Genomic DNA, 17,513 nt, shown 5'->3' on the forward strand with positions numbered 1-17,513 from the left:
AATTCAAGCAAAGATGGAGTGCACTAGTTTGAAGTCTGAATAACTGTAATCAGAGGGGGGGGGAAATACTATTACATGGAAACTGCAATTAAACTGAAATTTGTACTAAATTCAGACCTATCTGCTATTAGTCTACATGAACCAAACTGTAATAGCACATTCAATGGAACATCATTTTAACTACATTTCTTTGAAAGTGTTCACTTAGTGTTGGAAATCCCCATTAAATATTTTTCTTCAGGAACATTTTGAAATGTTAAACTAGCCTGTATCAGGCATATCACAAGTAGTTGAGTGTAATGCAACCTATCTAGGTCTGAAACAGCTTTCTATTTTTTGAAAGTAACACCCTAAGAAGCATTATTCAATAGTGCTTCCAAGGAAAAATGAGAATTAGCTTAGCAATTCTGCATAATCTTTTTTTTTAACACAGCAATTAGTTAGATCCGCCTATTGCTAACAAGATTGACCAGCATTCTATCATAATAAAAACAAGAATGAGAAACCATAATATATATGTATATTTTTACTAGAGAAAACACTAGCTCTTGATTTAATGTTTCATAGTCATACCTTTCTATTTTAGTATTTTGTTACTCAATAGTCTGCTTTTTTATTTCTTTGCATTCATTTTCTAATTTCTTTTTCCATGCATGTACTACTGTCCTGTGATCAAAAGATCACCAGTAAGAGAAGAGATGAGAATAAATTAGGTAAAACCGTCTAATATTACTTCTAAATGCAAAGTTTATAATTTGTAAACAAAATCTTTCTGGTAAAAAATTTATATAATTACTTTCTGATGCTGTTACTTGCTAAAGACTTTTCATGTTTTGAATTCATAGAAGGATGATGTCTACACCAAGCAATTCCTCTTCTTTTATTTACTCAGTTTTTAAACCCAAATACTCAAAGACAGTGGGTATTCAGTCCAATCAACATCTCTCTGTAGAGATTCAGTACCCTGGAGGATCTAGTGTTTCTTCCTCCCTGCCCCTCCTCTAGCCTGAAAGGCTCTTACAACTGTAAAGATCTCAGCACAGATACAATCCTGCAACCCCAGTGTAGACACTATAAACACTACAGCAGTTGCCTCCTAGAAGACTACAGAATTGAGTCTCATTACTTATATTAAGCTTGAGAAACTGACATCTACTTTTCCCCAAGACCTAGGTCAGGTTTTAGAGATTCTCTGCACCTTCCTGTCTACTTGCTTCCCACGGGGACTTGAAAAACTGAGATGCCAATTTAAATCTTCTGTAATTTAAAAGGGACAAGCATCCTGTTATACTATAACATGTAATATGGACTTACCAGACCATTGCAGTTGCTTAAGGCCACTTTAGTTGTACTGTGTTGGTCTTGCAAATATCCTGTGTAATGACAGTGGTCTAAGAAATCGTGCTTCCATTGCGGTCCATCTTTCCCCCAGTACTCTACTGTAAAATGTCTGGACACCAAATCTGTGTTGAGAGTCAGGTTTAAATGAAAGTGCTTGCCATAGGCAGAAAGTTTAAAAAATAATTTAGATGCTGCCAGTTCTTGGTCATAAGGGTCTGTGCTCCTCCTCCTTCTTGAGGGTTTAGGATTTTTCACAGTAAAGCTGAGGAAGGCTCCATTTTGATCAACCCTTATTGGGATTGTTAGTTGGTAGTGTTCAAGGTAAGACAGGAATTCCTCTTTGTAATCAATCACAAGGTAAGACAGTCCAGGGAGTGGGCATAGAAGAGAAGAAAATATAACAGGAAACAACAAGTAGTAGCATAAACATAGACCATTTTTGGGTAAATTTCATCACTCTCATGAGTAAAAATCACCTTCAGGTAAGTGCATAATGCAGCATTTTACAAAATAAAATAAAACATTATTTTTTTTGTAAATCAAGAAAATGTGTTTGATTTCCTATTAATATGCTTATCACTTTGGAAATAGAAAAGTTTTTTAATACCTATCTTTTCCTATTTACCAAAAATATGTAAATAATTGGGGCTAATTTAAGAAGGGCATATTTTTCCCAGAGCTACCATTCAAAGACAAAAGCTATAAAATCCACTTGCAATAATACAAACAGTAGTAATGAAAAGGATTATATTGTAAAAACAAGATTAGATTCTTACTTCCTAGTCTAAAAGCATGTTAATTTTATCATGGCAAGTCTCTCAAATATTATCAAGTACATTTTATGAGATTTAATTTGCATAGCTTTCCTACAGTTAAAAGTAGACAGAGAGAAATTAGAACAAGGAAATTTTATCTGTATGACAATTAATCATGATAAAAATAAGAGCAGAGCCCAGATGAGCTCATGAATTATATAAATATGGTTTAGAAAATATTACACAAATACAATGCAAAAATACATGCTTCTTGCCAGCTACAGAGATTGGACCCCTACCTTGAGAACTGTATGAAAGCCTGCCGTTACTGAGAAATTCCGATGAAACCATGACTAGGCTCAAAATCCATGTCCACGTTTTCCAAAAAATTTCCATAATTTAGAAAAACAGAAAGTTCTTTTTTCTTTCTCCTTGGAGAGCTACCTGTGTGCTATAGAGTTAACCTCACTCCAGAATCGCACCATAACAGATATATTTATTTTATACTACTTTCTAATTAACTATAGGATGTTCCACTTTCTGGGCAGGTACTTTCTTCTATAGCTGCAGTCATTTTCTCAATTCAAAGTGAGTATTTGTAAGATTCCTTAAGATGTGAGACAGATGTTAGATAGGATAGTTACTGAAATTGCTCCATTTCTTTTCCTGAAAAACAGAAGAACATGAGTCAAGGCAAATTCTTTCTATTAAAACAGATCTATGCTATAAAATATTAAACCATGACAGTGGCTTATTACACAGGGCAACATTCTGAAATAATATTCAGTATCCATTTCATGGTTACATCCAAGCTCACAATCTTACAGAAAGAAAAAAACAGAAAAAGAGTTACCATTAACCTTGAAATGCAGATCCATACAGCCTATGATGGACTTATCAACTTCATGTTATTCTTATGAATTCTTACACCTATTTAGTGTTTCTCGTAGCTCAGATATTGTGTTCAGACTTGGTCAATCTATAATCAATTATATGCACTCATTGATTTCAACTGTTAATAACACATCCCAACATACTGATAGATAAAGAAAGAACCTGGGAAGGAATCCAGAGTACAGTTATCTGATCATTCTAAAAAGCATGTATTTTTTTTATTACTAGGGCTAGGGTTCTGCTTATGCAGGCAGAATTCCCATTCACTTAGATGGGAATGCTGTATGTTAGAATACTAAAGAACAAATTTTAGTATCTAAAGCTATTCATCAAACACATTACAATATTTCAAATATTTGATTTTTTTTTTTTTTTTTTTTTTACAACAGTCCAACAACAGTAAAAAGCAGCTCTAGGTGCAGTCAGGGATGAAATGGAAGATCCATACAGTCAACTAACAATCCAGTATCATGGGATACCAAACTATGTGTTGTGTCAGCTGGTACTCATCAGTCCACTTAAACACTCTCAGCACACCTGTGCACAAACTCTGCTGACGCAGACAATGCAGAAACAGAACACCTACGAAGGGAAGCTTGTGTAAAAACCAACTTCCACAAGCATACAGAGTCACTTGCACCAGACACATGCACCAGATATATATGCCTTTCTGAAATTCTGGGAATGATTTACAACATTCATTCATTCAGACAGGCAATACAGCTGCAGCTAATGGATTATTTATGAAGGTTTTATAAAGTGCTGTGACATAAAATATTAAGAAAAAAAATCATCACCCAAATCCTATTTACCAAGATTACAATGAATATTTAGATAACATCTTAGCCTGTTTCAAACATGCTGATTACTAATTATAATGTACAAATGAGGTTTATCTGACCTTTTAAAAATATTTCAAGACAGCACACAGGATTTATTCAGCTTTGGCAAGAGACTAAGAGGTACTCTGCAAACATGCTTTTTGCTTAGTATTATTTTTTTCCCTGGGAAGCAGACTTTGTGATGCCATTCACATATGGCTAGGCCTCAAAGCACATTAATAAAAATGCTCTTTGTTTGAATTGCTATGTAGAACTTTTATTTCCTAGCAAATATTTAGTTAGAGTTCTTAGAATTTTGCAAGTTTTGAAGATACATAATTAACTCCCTACTCTTTCAGCTACATTAGTACAATAAGTAATGTGCCTTATTTCTAATCTGAGAATGTATACTTTCAAAGTCTTGTCACTGAATCTTGCTTTATCCTGGTCTGCTAATGAGCTGGTTTCTTTTCCGCGTGTGCATAGTTATAATCTGATACAAGCATCTCTGGACACTTCCTGATTAGCAGCTCAACCTATTTGATTTATTTCATTCTGTATAATCCAGTTTCCAGATGACTGAATCCTTCTGCAGTTTTTCTCTGAATCGCTTCCAATTCGCCAGCATCCTTTTTTATCTGCAGACACTAGAACTGGGAACTGTAGTCCAGTAATGGCTCGTTAACACCATATATAGAGGTAATATAGCCTTACAGCTTTTACTTAGCCAAAATATTCTAACAGGGAGCTCATGTTCAGCCTGTTAGGCTGATAATAAGTTATCCTAAAATTAGGATCTCCTGAAGCTGCAGTACCTAAGGAGCTAGATAGCTCAGAATACTGGACATAAATTAAGAGTACCCATTATTTAGTACCATTATTTATTATTTACCCACCAATGGCCCACATGGTGGACCATAACCATATCTTAGTCAACAATGTTAAACAGTCACTCATGTCTAGTGTTATTGCAGAGATCTCTGAAGTGGTCTCTCTCATTTCAAGCTCCCTAAAAGACCAATCTCCTTTCATATCAAGCTTTCCCAAAGTTTCAGCAGAATTTTTTAACTCTTCTTCATAAATATTGCCAGCTTGACCATGGATATAAGCTGACCATATGAAGCTATATTAATATTTCCAATTAAAGAGTGGTAATGGATGTGAATGATAAAGCACTCAGGTAACTTCAAGATAAAATAGTCTAAGTGTGACATTTGGTAGGAACATCAAAGTCTGGACTCTATATCCTTTTTGTTATAATTCCACCTTCTTTGCCAGCCTATTTTCATGGCAGCCTGTAGGTTGTTGTTAAGATGCAAAATTTGGTCAATAATAAGCTTACAACAAGAAACGTCTAGTGTATCACATGGTGAACTACACAATCATCCAGTGGTTAACATAGGTGTGGCTCCATGTCCTCAACCACCACCTAAAACCACAGATCCCATCTAAGAGCTCTGCCAAACAGGGAAGGAATAGTACAAGATGTTTTCTGACATCAGTGACAAAACATCTGCATGGCACTGGCATTTCTGTGAAGGCACTGATAACCATGGCAGTCCTGTCACCGGTGTCTTGAGGTTCCTACCCAGTGACACTCAGTGAAGAGAAAAATGGCCACAGTTATTGGAGCACAAGTCTTATGCGAGGTGACTGAAGGACCTGGGAATGTTTAGCTTGGAGAAAAGGTGGCTCAGGGATGACTTTATCGCTCTCTACAGTTGCCTGAAAGTGTAGCCAGGTGGGGGTCTCTTATCTCAGGCAACAAGCGACAGAAGAGAACATATCCTCAAGCTGCAGCAGGGGTCGTTTAGGCTGGACACGAGGAAGAATTTATTCACAGAAAGGGTGATTAGACATTGGAATAGGGTGCTCAGGAAGGTGGGTGGTCACGGTCACTGGAGGTGTTTAAGGAAAGCCTGGACGGCACTTGATGCCATGGTCTAGTTGATAGTTCAGTCATAGTTGGACTCAATGACCTTAGAAATCCTCTTCAACCTATATGATTCCGTGATAAAGTGGACTATGAAGAGGTGACTAGCCAAACTGCTCAGAGCAGCCACCATGAGAGCCTCCATTTAAATAAACGTGCCTCGAGCAACTAAGGCATCACTTAACCTGAAGGCAGTTTTACAACAGGGCAGCAGCCGAGACCGATGTGCCAAGACAACCGCCACACCAGGGGAGTCCACGGCAGAACCGATGGGCTCCGGCGGGCTCGGGAGGTGCCAGAAAACACACGGCAGCGCACCGCCGGATCACAGCGCCCAGACCGCCGCTACGTCTCGGGGCGGGGTCGAGCAGAGCGACGATCGGAAAAGGGACCCGCCGCCCCGGCGGGCGGGACGGGGGCTGTCCTCCACGCCCCCGCCCCGGCGGCCCGGCCCCGCCGCCTTCCCGCCCTCCGCGGCCGCGCCGCGCGGGCGGCGGGAGCCCGCGGTGAGGCGCGGGCAGGGGCGGCCGTGCGCCCGCCCGGCACCACGAGTGGTTGCTAAGGAAATGGGGAGGGCGGGGGACGGGCATCAATCACACAAATTCAATTACAGGTATCGCGGCTGGCCGTGAAAAACTTCGCAGGGCTTCAAAAGCCGCGGATTAGCAGTGCCCCCGGGAGCTTCCCCAGGCGAGAACTGCAGTGCGCAGACCGCGACGGGAAGAGCTCGGTGAAGAAGAAGGGGGGCCAGGAGCGGTGGGGAGAGGGACACGTACAAAGGGAAAAGATCGAACCTTTTCCCCGGGAATTAACCAGAAGCCGAGGCGTGAGGAGTAAAGTTACTGCTGTGCGGGCCCCGGCGTAGGACGGGGCCGCCACCGTATGAACCCCCCGCTAGCCCCCATGCTCCCCGCCGGCCGTGCCGACGGGGCAGCTGTCACTGCATCTACCGAAAAAGCAACACCCACCCCACCAAAAGGAAAAGTCAACAGGCTAGGAAAATACATGGCTACACACACATTTAAACACGTACACACATGCACATTATCTGTACACGTCTGCACACACAGAGAGTTAAAAACACTGAGAGAGTGAAAAAAATTGGAAGTCACCAGACACACATCCCTCAAAAAAAAAAAAAAAAAAAAAAAAAAAAAAAAGGCAGAAGGAAAAAAAAAAAAATCCGTCCTCCCTAGAGAGGCTGAAGGGAAGAGTCTGGTTGCTGTGGTGGAGCTGATCCTAAAGTTAACTTTCAGCAGCCCATTTCCAGACAGCAGCGCTGAATCTATTTGGATAAAACGCGTGTGACCCAGACACTTGGCGTTTGGCCCAAACGCGTTGCACCGGCAGCCCAAATAAAAACAAGAGTCTGACTCTCTCCCTCTCGCTCCCTTCTCTCTTGTACAACAATGAAAGAAAGTAGCGAAGACAAAATCCGCACGCACATCGCCGGGGAGCGAAAGCCCACTTACCTCCTCCCACCAAACAAAGTCCCTTTGAACCCTGGGCGACTGCGGAGACAGACATACACCGACAAACACGAGTCCGCGGGGTTAAGAGTCTGGCAAATCCCAAGCGGCTCGAAGTAAATCAAAACCACACGCTTCCATCTTCCTGATGAGCCCAGCGAGAGCCCGACATCCCCGCCAGCACCGCTGCGGGACGGCGGCCGCGCCGACCTCCAAGCCCCGGTACAAAGTGTGCACTTGTCCGACCGCGGCAGCGGACACCGCCGGACACGGCACGGCCGAGAGCGGGGCGTCCTCAACTCAGCAGCAATCCGGAATAGCCCTGGGTTGTCGCTGGGGTTTGGGGGCTGCTTTGGTTTTCATCTGTTGTTTGGTTTTGGTTTGGTTTTGTTTTTCCTTTTCTGCTTCTACCAACGGTTTAGTATTCAAAGTATAAAAAAAATCTTTTAAAAAGTGCACTATTCGAGATGGTACTTCATCAATCACCTCTCTTATCGGCTGAAAAATCCTCGCACCCCCTTCCCCCATCTCAAGGCTTCTCTCTGAAATTACTCCAAATGCACCTCGCCTAATGCAATATAAATCTCCCCCGCTCCCCAAAGCCCTGCACGCACCATTATTCGGGACACAAGAAAAGCAAAAAGTTTCATTGAATAGCGTGAAATCTTCCTTACCGTTTTCATCTTCAATTTCTGATATAAAGTAAGTTTCAAACAATAGATTGCACAGGACGATTCCCGTATTCCTCTCTGCTTTTCCCCTCTGTGCAAGCAACCATCAGGGTTCTATTCTCCAACAGAATAAAATTCTCTAGCCTTCCTAAAGGGGATTTTAGAAAACGGGTTGGCTTGGCAGGAGGAAGGATGCCATCAATTCACCGAAGCTATCACCCTGCACATTTTGTCTTTCCAACAAAAAAGGGGGGGAGAGGAGGAAGGAGGGGAAAACAGGCTTATATTGGGGTGGGGGTGGGTGCCCTCCTCTTGAGCAGCCTCCTCTGTGCAAAATACCATGTGAATATCATCTGAGTTGCGGGGGGAGGGGGGACCGGGAGACAGAAAGGGGGGAAAGAGAAGGGGAGCAGAGGGGAGGCAGGCAGAGCAGGAAGGACTCAGGAAAGTTTGGTTGAAGTAGCCCCAGACCTCCTCTGGCTGCCGGCGCCGGGCCAAGCCGAGCGCGGCGGCAGCGGGGGAGCCTTGGCAGCCTCGCCCGGGGGACGGCGCGGGGCCCGCTGACGTCAGCCTGCAGATGTGCCCCGGACCGCCGCGCATGCGCGCCCGTCACGTGGCGGCGGGGGGGCAGGGGCGCAGCCGGCGGCGCGGGAGCGGGAGGGGCGCGGGACCCCCGCGCGGAGCCGCCTGAGGGGAGCCCGGCCCGGCCCGGCCCGGGCAGCCGCAGCCGCGGGTGCCTGCGGCGGGCGCCGGGCACGGGCACTGCCGGCGGCCGGCCGGCTGGGGCGACCCCCTGCTGCCATCGCCCCGCTGCTGTCGTGCTGCGCGCCCGCGGCCCGTTGCCGGCGTTAATAAAGGAAACCTCCCGGCCACCATTTGCAGCGGAGGGCAGGCGGTGTGCGAAGCCCGCGCGGCCAGCAGCAGCCGGGCCAGCATCGCGCCGAGACCGGGGGTCCCGGCCCTGCTGGCACAGCGCTTTCAGTTCCGTCTGCGGCCGGGCCGGGGCCGCGGCATCGCCCCCCTGGCCGGCAGGGCAGGGAATGCGCATGGGAGCGGGCGGCTGGCCGCTTGCGGATCGGCCCTGCTGCGGGCAGCCAGCGCTGCCGGCGAGAGGCTCACACGGAGAGTGGGCTGGAGCTCCCATTCGCCCGCTAACCACCGAATTAATTTCCGATTGCCGAAAAAAGAGGAAAAAAAAGGGGAGGGGGGGGGGGGGGAATCCTTCCTATACCTAGGTTCTAAGGTTTCAAGCTTCTGCTAACTCTATTTCCCAAATGGTGCGGGTGCGGGTTTTCCTCCCCAGCCGGAGGTAGTAGGTGTAATTGCAGCTTCTGGTGACTCTCTAATATCTGGCTGGGCTGTGAAATGATTGCAGAGAAAGGTCCAAGAGCACAGCTACTCCAGGACTTCTCCGGGCATCGAAACAGCAGGATCGGCCTGCAAAGTCAAACAGTCAGCAGGAGTCTGATGGTCAGCGGGGGCTGGCTTTGTGCCCTGTGAGATGGTGAAATCAGAGCCGTGGCTGGCATTCATCGTTTCAAATAAACGCAACACAATTACATTTTAATATGAAACAATACTATAGGTAAACTAGTATGTGAAATCTTTTAACTGCAGCTCTAACAAAATAAGCACAATGTCCTAAATAGTTACCTTTGTCGCTATTCATTCTGAAACAGCACAGCGAACGCTTCCTTGAGAGATCCGTTTACCGTCGCCAGGCAAATTAATGTAACAATGGTTAGGGTAGTAGTAGAAGGTACCACTGCATTGAAAACCGGAGCTATAAAATCAATGCTCCTTGGGAATACGAGCATTCAGAAAAAAACTTTATTCTGGAAATGCATCTCCAGCCTGCTGCCCCGGGTTAATTGCTCATACGGAGAGCGCCATCCTGCGTCGGCGAGCGGGGGCAGCGCCCGGGGCGTGCAGGGATGCTGGATGCGCCGGGACGCCGGGGCAGTTCTGCCCTTCTTCCTCTTCATACTGTATGTGCGTGAACAGTTGCCGCTTTGTGGATATGTCTAGGTACATTAAAACAGCTATTTCTAATATTGATAACAGTAGTTTTGTTAATATTCCCTAGTTCCTGCTCCTGCAGCAAACCATTATATGCGATGTTCGCATGGAAAAGCTGCAGAGCACTACCTGCTCATATGCAGCCAGGTGTACCCGAGTCACATCACCTATCTCCATGGACAGGCATTGCGACAGGTTCTGCTCAGCTTTTTCTGCAAATTCATTGGTTCGTACAGAGAACTTAGACAGTCTAGCCTATTGAAAGGACAGTCCGTGAAGAGACTTTTTTTACACATTCTGCATCAGAACCAAATAACCTTTTGAACAGACAGACACGCATCACAGCCAATTGCCTCATTGCTATGGTATCCTCGGGGGATTTGGGAGACCTGCCTTTGAATCAGACCCTGCCTGAATCAGACTCAGGAATGGTCACGTTGCTGTCTGACGGCTGAGCTGGGGACTATTCTGGTGTTAAAGACTGGCCTCTTCGTGGTTGGATCTGCTCCATTGTGTATAGCTGAATAAGTACTCATCAAGCTAAAAAGAAAGACAGCTTATCACTGTCTGGTTAGGGTCCTCACATGGACTCAACTCCCTGCTCTAAATCCAGCAAAGCAAAGCAAAGATATATGGACTTCACTAATCCAGCTGCTTACTCAGACCAACAAGTTATTTATTCTCTGTTCCAGACAACTACATTTTCTTGCCTAAGCCCACTGGTGTATATATACCAGTCAAAACTGGTCTATTACCAGGAAAAGCTTTGTCTCATCTTTAGAAATTCCTGTCTGTGATTAGAATTTCTGACGGAACTACCATTACAGTTTGACTTAATGGTTTTGTTTTATTGTATAAAACAATATTTCAGAGTGAACCTCATTCAGATAAAAATAGTGAGCTCATTTGGCCACTTTTTTTAGTGTCCTTGCCCCAGATATTATCCATATATATACATTTTTATGATCTGCAGCTTTTTAGAAAAGAAACTTACGCAGGAACTCATACACTGATTCTTAGTATAAATGTTTCTTTGCTGCAATTAGAAATGTTTCTAGGAGGGATAGTAATTTTACTCTGAATTCTAGTACTATGTATAAACCATTTGGGCAACTGCAGCTCAGAAGCTCTGGGCAGGATGACAAACTTATGGAGCACAAAGCATATTACTCTATGTCTTAACCATTTTCTTAGTGTTTGCTGACCATGGGTGTAAGTAGCTAAAGCAGTCTTGGCAACAGGCCTTTGAATCCTTTAACACGTTAGCCAACAATTTTTAAGATTAGGAAGTGCTTTCTTTTGTATAAATAAATATTCATATTGAACTTGAATTTAGAATTGTGAAATGTATTTGGAGGTATTTGGGGTTAATTCCAGAAATCTTGCTTTTTACTGAAATACATATAGAAGACAATGCAAGAAGTTAACAGTGTTTCTATAATATGAGCTTTTTATTACCGGAACATTTCAATGTATATGCTTGACAATGTCTTTGGTTTGCTGGTTTTTTTTCAAGTAGTTTTATGTGATCAGTGAAGTTCTGAAGACTGTAACCTATCTTATTTAGAAATATCCCAGCTGTGTTTCTGGAGAGAATAAACCTGTTTAAGAAATATATATAAAATCCTGTTATAAATCACATAAATACTGTAAAATTTAAATGCTGTATATCATTAACTTCAATTGACCATAGAGTTGAAAAAGTAGTAATGATGACCATGAATTTATATGTGCTATACTTTCTGTGCTTGTATGGAGAAAAATTTTTGATGTGCATAAGGGCTTCATTTTTAGTCCCTTGAATTAAAAGATTCTAGGGGTACTTAAAGGTAATGGTGGTATTGGGATCCAGTATCTTTCACCGATTTTTCCTTGTAAATAGTCTGAATTCAGACTGCTTACAAATCTCACCTTCCCTTGCAGGAGGAGATCTAACAGCATCTCTAGAAATAACCCCAGGCTATGTATGTTCAATTGTGCCTGGCACGTTGCATTTCAGAGGGAGAATGCATATCAAAGTGTACTTTCAGTTGGAAAATGCATCCCTTTTGAATTGAGCTCTTCTTGATGACCCTCTAAAACACAATTCACAGCGATGCATTTGGCTTCAAGTAGGGCTTTGAGGCTACTTCTGCCCAGTAATGCAATATTGCCAAGAATGTCTTCATTTAAATAAGAAGAGCCTTGCCAAACTGCAGGACCCCCACAAGCAGCTCTGTTTGTTACACTGATGTGGAGCTTATCCTCACACAATCCCCCTTACAGTCTGCAAGACCCTGTGAACCTGACTACCCGAATATTTTAGTTTTATATTTAGAAATAAAACTAGAAAAAAACTTGACATCCTCCATAATATCCAGGCCAGTTTCCTCCCTGGTGAACACAGATGAGACAGGGCAGAGAGATCAGAGAATATGAATGCAGTGAGAGTAACACCCTAAACTTGCTCAAAACGTGGGAGGGATGGACAGTAAGAAGAGTAAGATTAATTATCTATTAAACCTGAGATGAGGAATCTTAGTCTCATCAAATTGATTAGGGAAATGCTATAGCAGAATGGATTGCCTCAAATTTTGCAAGCAAAGAAGATGAAACAGATGCTATCCTCATTAAGATTAACATAGAAAATAAATAACACAAATCCAATAAAGTTCTACACAAGAACAGGAACAATAGTAAACAGAAAACAAATAGATAAAGCAGATGAGGGAGTTGGGTTTTTTTCAGGGTTTTTCCTGCTTTGTCTATTTCCAACTTTCCAAGTCAAAAGAGAGATACCAGAAAGATTAGGTCAGTTTAAAGGGAGCATTTCCCAACTGTATTTATTATAGTTTTTCTGTGTATTCTCATTTTGCTATTTTCCTATTTCCAGAGAAAGTCGTTCATAAGATCTGAACAATCTATGAGACTTAGAGAGAGCAAAGCTGAGACAAATTATACAATATGTGGAAAATGTGTATGTGGAAAATCTTTATTAAAAAAAAAAATTGGCAAATGGTATTCCTCAAAGATTAGTGTACACAGAAACATATAAAACCTGTGCAAAAAAATCTTAGGAAATACATAAGAATTCAGTTATTTTGGTTTTAGAATGAAAAATTGGGAATTAACTCACAGGAAAACCTGGCTATTGCCATGCAGAACACTGCAGCATTTTGCAGTCTGGCACTCAGCTCCAGGAATGACACTCCTGGTGCAGAATTAGGCATCTTGGTCTCATGTGCCTGAGTGACTTGTTTCGTTTCAGAATTGAAGGAGAGCGGTGATGAGCATCACAGACTGCTCATTTAGTATCTGCTGAACCATGTGGTGATTCCCCTTTTCTTGATATGTTTCATATAAAAATGTGGACACATAAACCATTGTCAGAGATTGTAAAACTGGATCATGAAATGAGCACAGATTTATTTTGAATGGAAAAATTTGGACTTTCCATATTCCTGGACTGTATAGGTGGAAAAGATTTATTAAAGATTCTGGACCATACTGTGCATACTGCTTTGGACACAGATTACAATTTTGTCTAATTTAGGTGGTTTTCTGGCATTCTTTCTATCAGACTGTCTTGCAATAGTTTATAAATGGAAATATATTTCATACATTCTGTTAAGACAATGGCTTAAGGAAGAATTGAAAAAAAGCCCAGTACTCACCTCTCCCCTTGTAACTTTTCTGTATCACTCCAAAATGCAAAAACTTATTTTGAATACTGTAAGGTATTAGGTTAATGTGGTTAGTAAATGTGTTTCTTTCCTCTTGCCTCACAAGTAACTTAATTTTTCATTTTTTTACAGGCTTATCACAGCACTAAGATCTTGTGTTTATGGTAAATAGTGTCCTACTTTGAAGGAGTTTATTAAAGCCTCTTCAAGAAGTTCAGCAGTTCCCTTTTGTGACTTATTTAGTATTGGCAGGTTTTGTATAAATCTGGTCTGTGCAGTAGTAAGTTCTCTGACCCTCATCTATGTGTCTAACCTGGAAGTGATTACACACTGAAGACTGGTGAGTAGAAAGAAGTGCCATATATTCTTGATCCATTTTTTGCCTAGACAAATCAAGTTATCTCCTTGTAGGTGCTCTTGGAGTCAAAATCCAGGGCCAGATTAATCTTTTGGTATGACCCAGCAGTTTGGTATTATGTTAAAAGCAATCCTCAACTCCTTCAGTACAAATGTAGGAGCAATAGCTTAAAACCATCTACCACTTCTCGCTAGTCCCCACTGCAATCCACTGGCATTCATACACATAGAAAAGAATTCTCTGTGCTGTTGACTTTCACACGGGGGCAGCTCAGGAGCATAGATATCTTGTATTTAGCTGCTCTGCTGTGAGATCAGTGATCTCCCATGAGAGAACAGTAATAAAAATAAATTGTGGAAAAGAACAGCTACTCTAGTGATGACCACAGCTATTTGTCAAATGAACCTTTCAAAGACCTCTGACATTTATATGAAGCTTGAGAGAAAGAGCAAATACCATGATGCTTGAGATTTATTTAACACCTTCACAGTAATTAGTGCTATGAATATTTTGTCTTTCCTCTAGATATTCTTGAAGTACACTCAGTGTTGTCGTTTGGTGAAATGATACAGCTACAGTCTAAACATAAAACTAAAGTAGAGGACTTGAAATAAAAGATCAACAGTAACAATGTAAGTTTTCCAGCATCAAAAGTATCTTTTTCACATTTACTGAAAACTCAGCTGTGCATTAAAATCACAAATAAAATTTTGTTTCTAAGGAGTCAAAAGATTACTTTTCTCAGCTATTGGCTTATATTCTGGGCACAATCTACGAACTGAAATATGAACAGGGTTTGGCATACTTCTGCTCCTGCAAGAGCCATCAGGGGATTATTAACATCAATATGCAAATTATAATGCAGAAGGATAATACTCAGTTTTTCTCAAAAGCTTGCAAGATGCCTAATATTGTGATTAAAGTGACTTGTACACTCTATGCTATCAGTTTGACATTCTAACATGAAATAACCACAAAATCATTCAGAGATATGGAGATGATGGTGTGGGACTTTTCCCAGATGCTTGGGGACAAAGGAACAGCAACTTGAGCCTGTGTTTGTATACACACATACTTACAAGATGAACCCAGATGAAAAGAGGCCTCATCCTCTATGTGGTCATCACTGCAAACTCTGGAATGGATTCGCAGTGGTTCTTGCATCAACCTTCTGAGTTCTTGGAAGGTAAACTTCTAACTTCAGTTTTTCTTTTATTCAAAACAAAACCAAACCAAACCAAACCAAACCAAACCAAAACAAAACATCCATCACCACCCCCTCTCTGTATTCCCACCTTGCCTGAAACTCAATCAATGGTAATAACTTCTGTGTATTATTTTTGTAAACTTTTAAATTAGTATTATATCAAGAGATTTTTCAGCCATAAAAGTATGCAAGGCAAATGGAGTAACAGCTAAAGAAATCTATGAGCATGGAGAAAGTCCTGCACATTTATTTTTAGCTCATTGCATCCACAGTTGCATCTACACAATTTCACTCACAGATTAGGTTATCCTACAATAAATAGAATAAAATTCTGTATAAACTATTGCATGAACAGTTTTCTGCATAGAGTTAATTATCCACATTACACAACTCTTCCCATACTTATATTCTGTATAAATTTTGGCTACTTTGCCAACTTAACATTGTATTTACAAAAAAAAATCAGGTAAACATATAAAGAGCACAAATACAAAGATATCCCACCTGCAACTGTTGTATGTATGATGAATTTTTCCCTCTGTCTTTAAAAGGAGGTCTTCAAGGTTTGCCTATTTCCCATGACAGCTAGTGCTTGATTGGTGCAGAAATGAAAGTTTAGTTTTGTGTTTTATCAGATATCATTGGTGTTTCCTAGCAGATCAAGTGGGACTGCAAGGGAGATGTAATTAAGCATTATTTTTTTTTCATAATTCAAGGATCTACATAACTCAGTTTGAATTCATGCAAGAATCCATCTTTACTACAGCTGGTACAAATTTAAGGCCAAAACATCTTTTGATAAATTTACAAAAATGTTGTACAATTTGTAAAAATATTTTTTACAGCTATTTTCTTCACTGCAGGGCTGCTTATTCCCTTAACATTGCCTCATACTTCTTCTGAAGTATTATTTTTAAGTATCACCTGTGGGTATAGCCTGTCCTTTCTATTTAAAGTCTAGACACAGGATGTTTCTATTTCTCATCTTCCAAAAGCTGTCCCTGGGCCATTCTTCTTCTCTGTCCCTATATATTATATCTGATTTCAGAGGTGAGAATTTGGAATCTCTCTGAATAGGGTTGGGGGAGGGTAAAGGGGTAACCTTTGCTCCTGCTCTGCTCCAGAATCTCGGCTTTGCACATGAATGAATACTTTTCTATTGGGGTCTTTCTTTTGGGGGATGAAACAAAAGAAAGAATACCAAGGATTTCACTTTATGCACTGTCTCTGTCTCTGCAAAGGTTTTCTCAGAGACTTCATGAAAAAAAGAAATTCAGAAGCTTGAAATGCCCAGTGTAAAACTTTTTGAACAAGAGGGTTTTCAGGCCAGCATTGATCACGCTGTAATCTACAGTATATCACAAAAATAATTTTCAAACAAAAATTACTTACTAGATACATGGTTTCTTACCAAAGATGGGATGTAAAGTGCATTAGTATCATTCTTATTATGTACAACTGTAGTTTTGAAAATTAAAAGCTATCTGTTGATTACTGTTCTCTAAGAAGGATGGAATCAGGGTTTTGTTTTTTGTTTTTTTTTTTTCAGTTCAAGAATTTGGGGAATTGACTGAACTATGATATGCAGAAAATAATACTTTTGTCTTAAGAACAGGCTCCAGATGACAAAATTAACATTCTATTAAGTATTCATAGATCTATTAGATACTATGAATGTTTTAATCAACATAATCCTCATTGTACTTGTGCTATAAACATGACATATGGCCTAGTAAATGTGCCTGGATGCATGCATTGCTACCGTAGTATCTTCTGTCCCCTGCTAACATGTAGGCCTCTAAGCCTCTTAGAAGCTCCTTCAGTGTTTTATTATATATTTTACATGAAAGACAGAATTAATCTTGTATGACTCAGTATGAAAAAGTTGCAGAAAAAGGATACAATTTTGTTTGTGTTTTCTTGGCTATAAAGTATTTAATACTACACTTATGAAATCTCACAGTATTTTCAGGTGAGCCAGTGACACTGATCAGCAATACTGACAATAAACAGCCATCAGCAGTAGGATCAGCAATATGTCATGGCTATTCTCATTCTGGCTGCCTCTCTGATCCTGGTTTAGGAAAAAGTGAATTCTTCCTCTGACCTCTGAGACATATTAAGAATATGAATGGTAAATACATGCATTACTCGTGGTATGTGTATCCAATCCAGCTCTTAGCTTGTTAAAGAACTTTGCACATACAAAAACCAGTTTGCTGTAGATGAGCTGGCAAGATCTTGCAGGCTTAGTGACTTCAATATAAATTAGTATTAAAAGAATTATACTATTTTAATCAGGTCAGCTTACACAGATTTAAATATAGATTTGTTTCATGAAAGGATGTATAGGTAAAAATATACACTTATGTACTAGTGCTGG

At 41.1% G+C, this 17,513-nt stretch overlaps 1 protein-coding gene across 8 annotated transcripts in view; it reads right to left on the reverse strand.

The window, feature by feature from the left end:
* ADAMTS6 (ADAM metallopeptidase with thrombospondin type 1 motif 6) overlaps positions 1–12,319 on the reverse strand; it is a 149,221-nt gene extending 136,902 nt beyond the window's left edge. For 3 of the 8 annotated variants that reach the window (XR_014951592.1, XM_085567739.1, XM_085567742.1), the window contains exons 1-3: positions 7,888–8,450; positions 2,396–2,762; positions 1,315–1,679 (exon numbers count right to left, since the gene is read on the reverse strand). Coding sequence is in view for 7 of the 8 variants with exons in the window: in XM_085567739.1 (XP_085423865.1) it covers positions 1,315–1,679; positions 2,396–2,492 (462 nt within the window). In the remaining variant the exon portion in view is untranslated. Of the gene's footprint in view, positions 1–1,314; positions 1,680–2,395; positions 2,763–7,216; positions 8,451–9,537 lie in introns of those variants that run through there. The other 5 variants (XM_085567737.1, XM_085567738.1, XM_085567741.1 and 2 more) reach the window with 5 other exon arrangements.
* Between the last annotated feature and the right edge of the window lie 5,194 nt (positions 12,320–17,513).

The sequence above is a fragment of the Lonchura striata genome, chromosome Z (assembly GCF_050655825.1).
Source record: "Lonchura striata isolate lonStrDom1 chromosome Z, ASM5065582v1, whole genome shotgun sequence".
Classification (NCBI taxonomy): domain Eukaryota; kingdom Metazoa; phylum Chordata; class Aves; order Passeriformes; family Estrildidae; genus Lonchura; species Lonchura striata.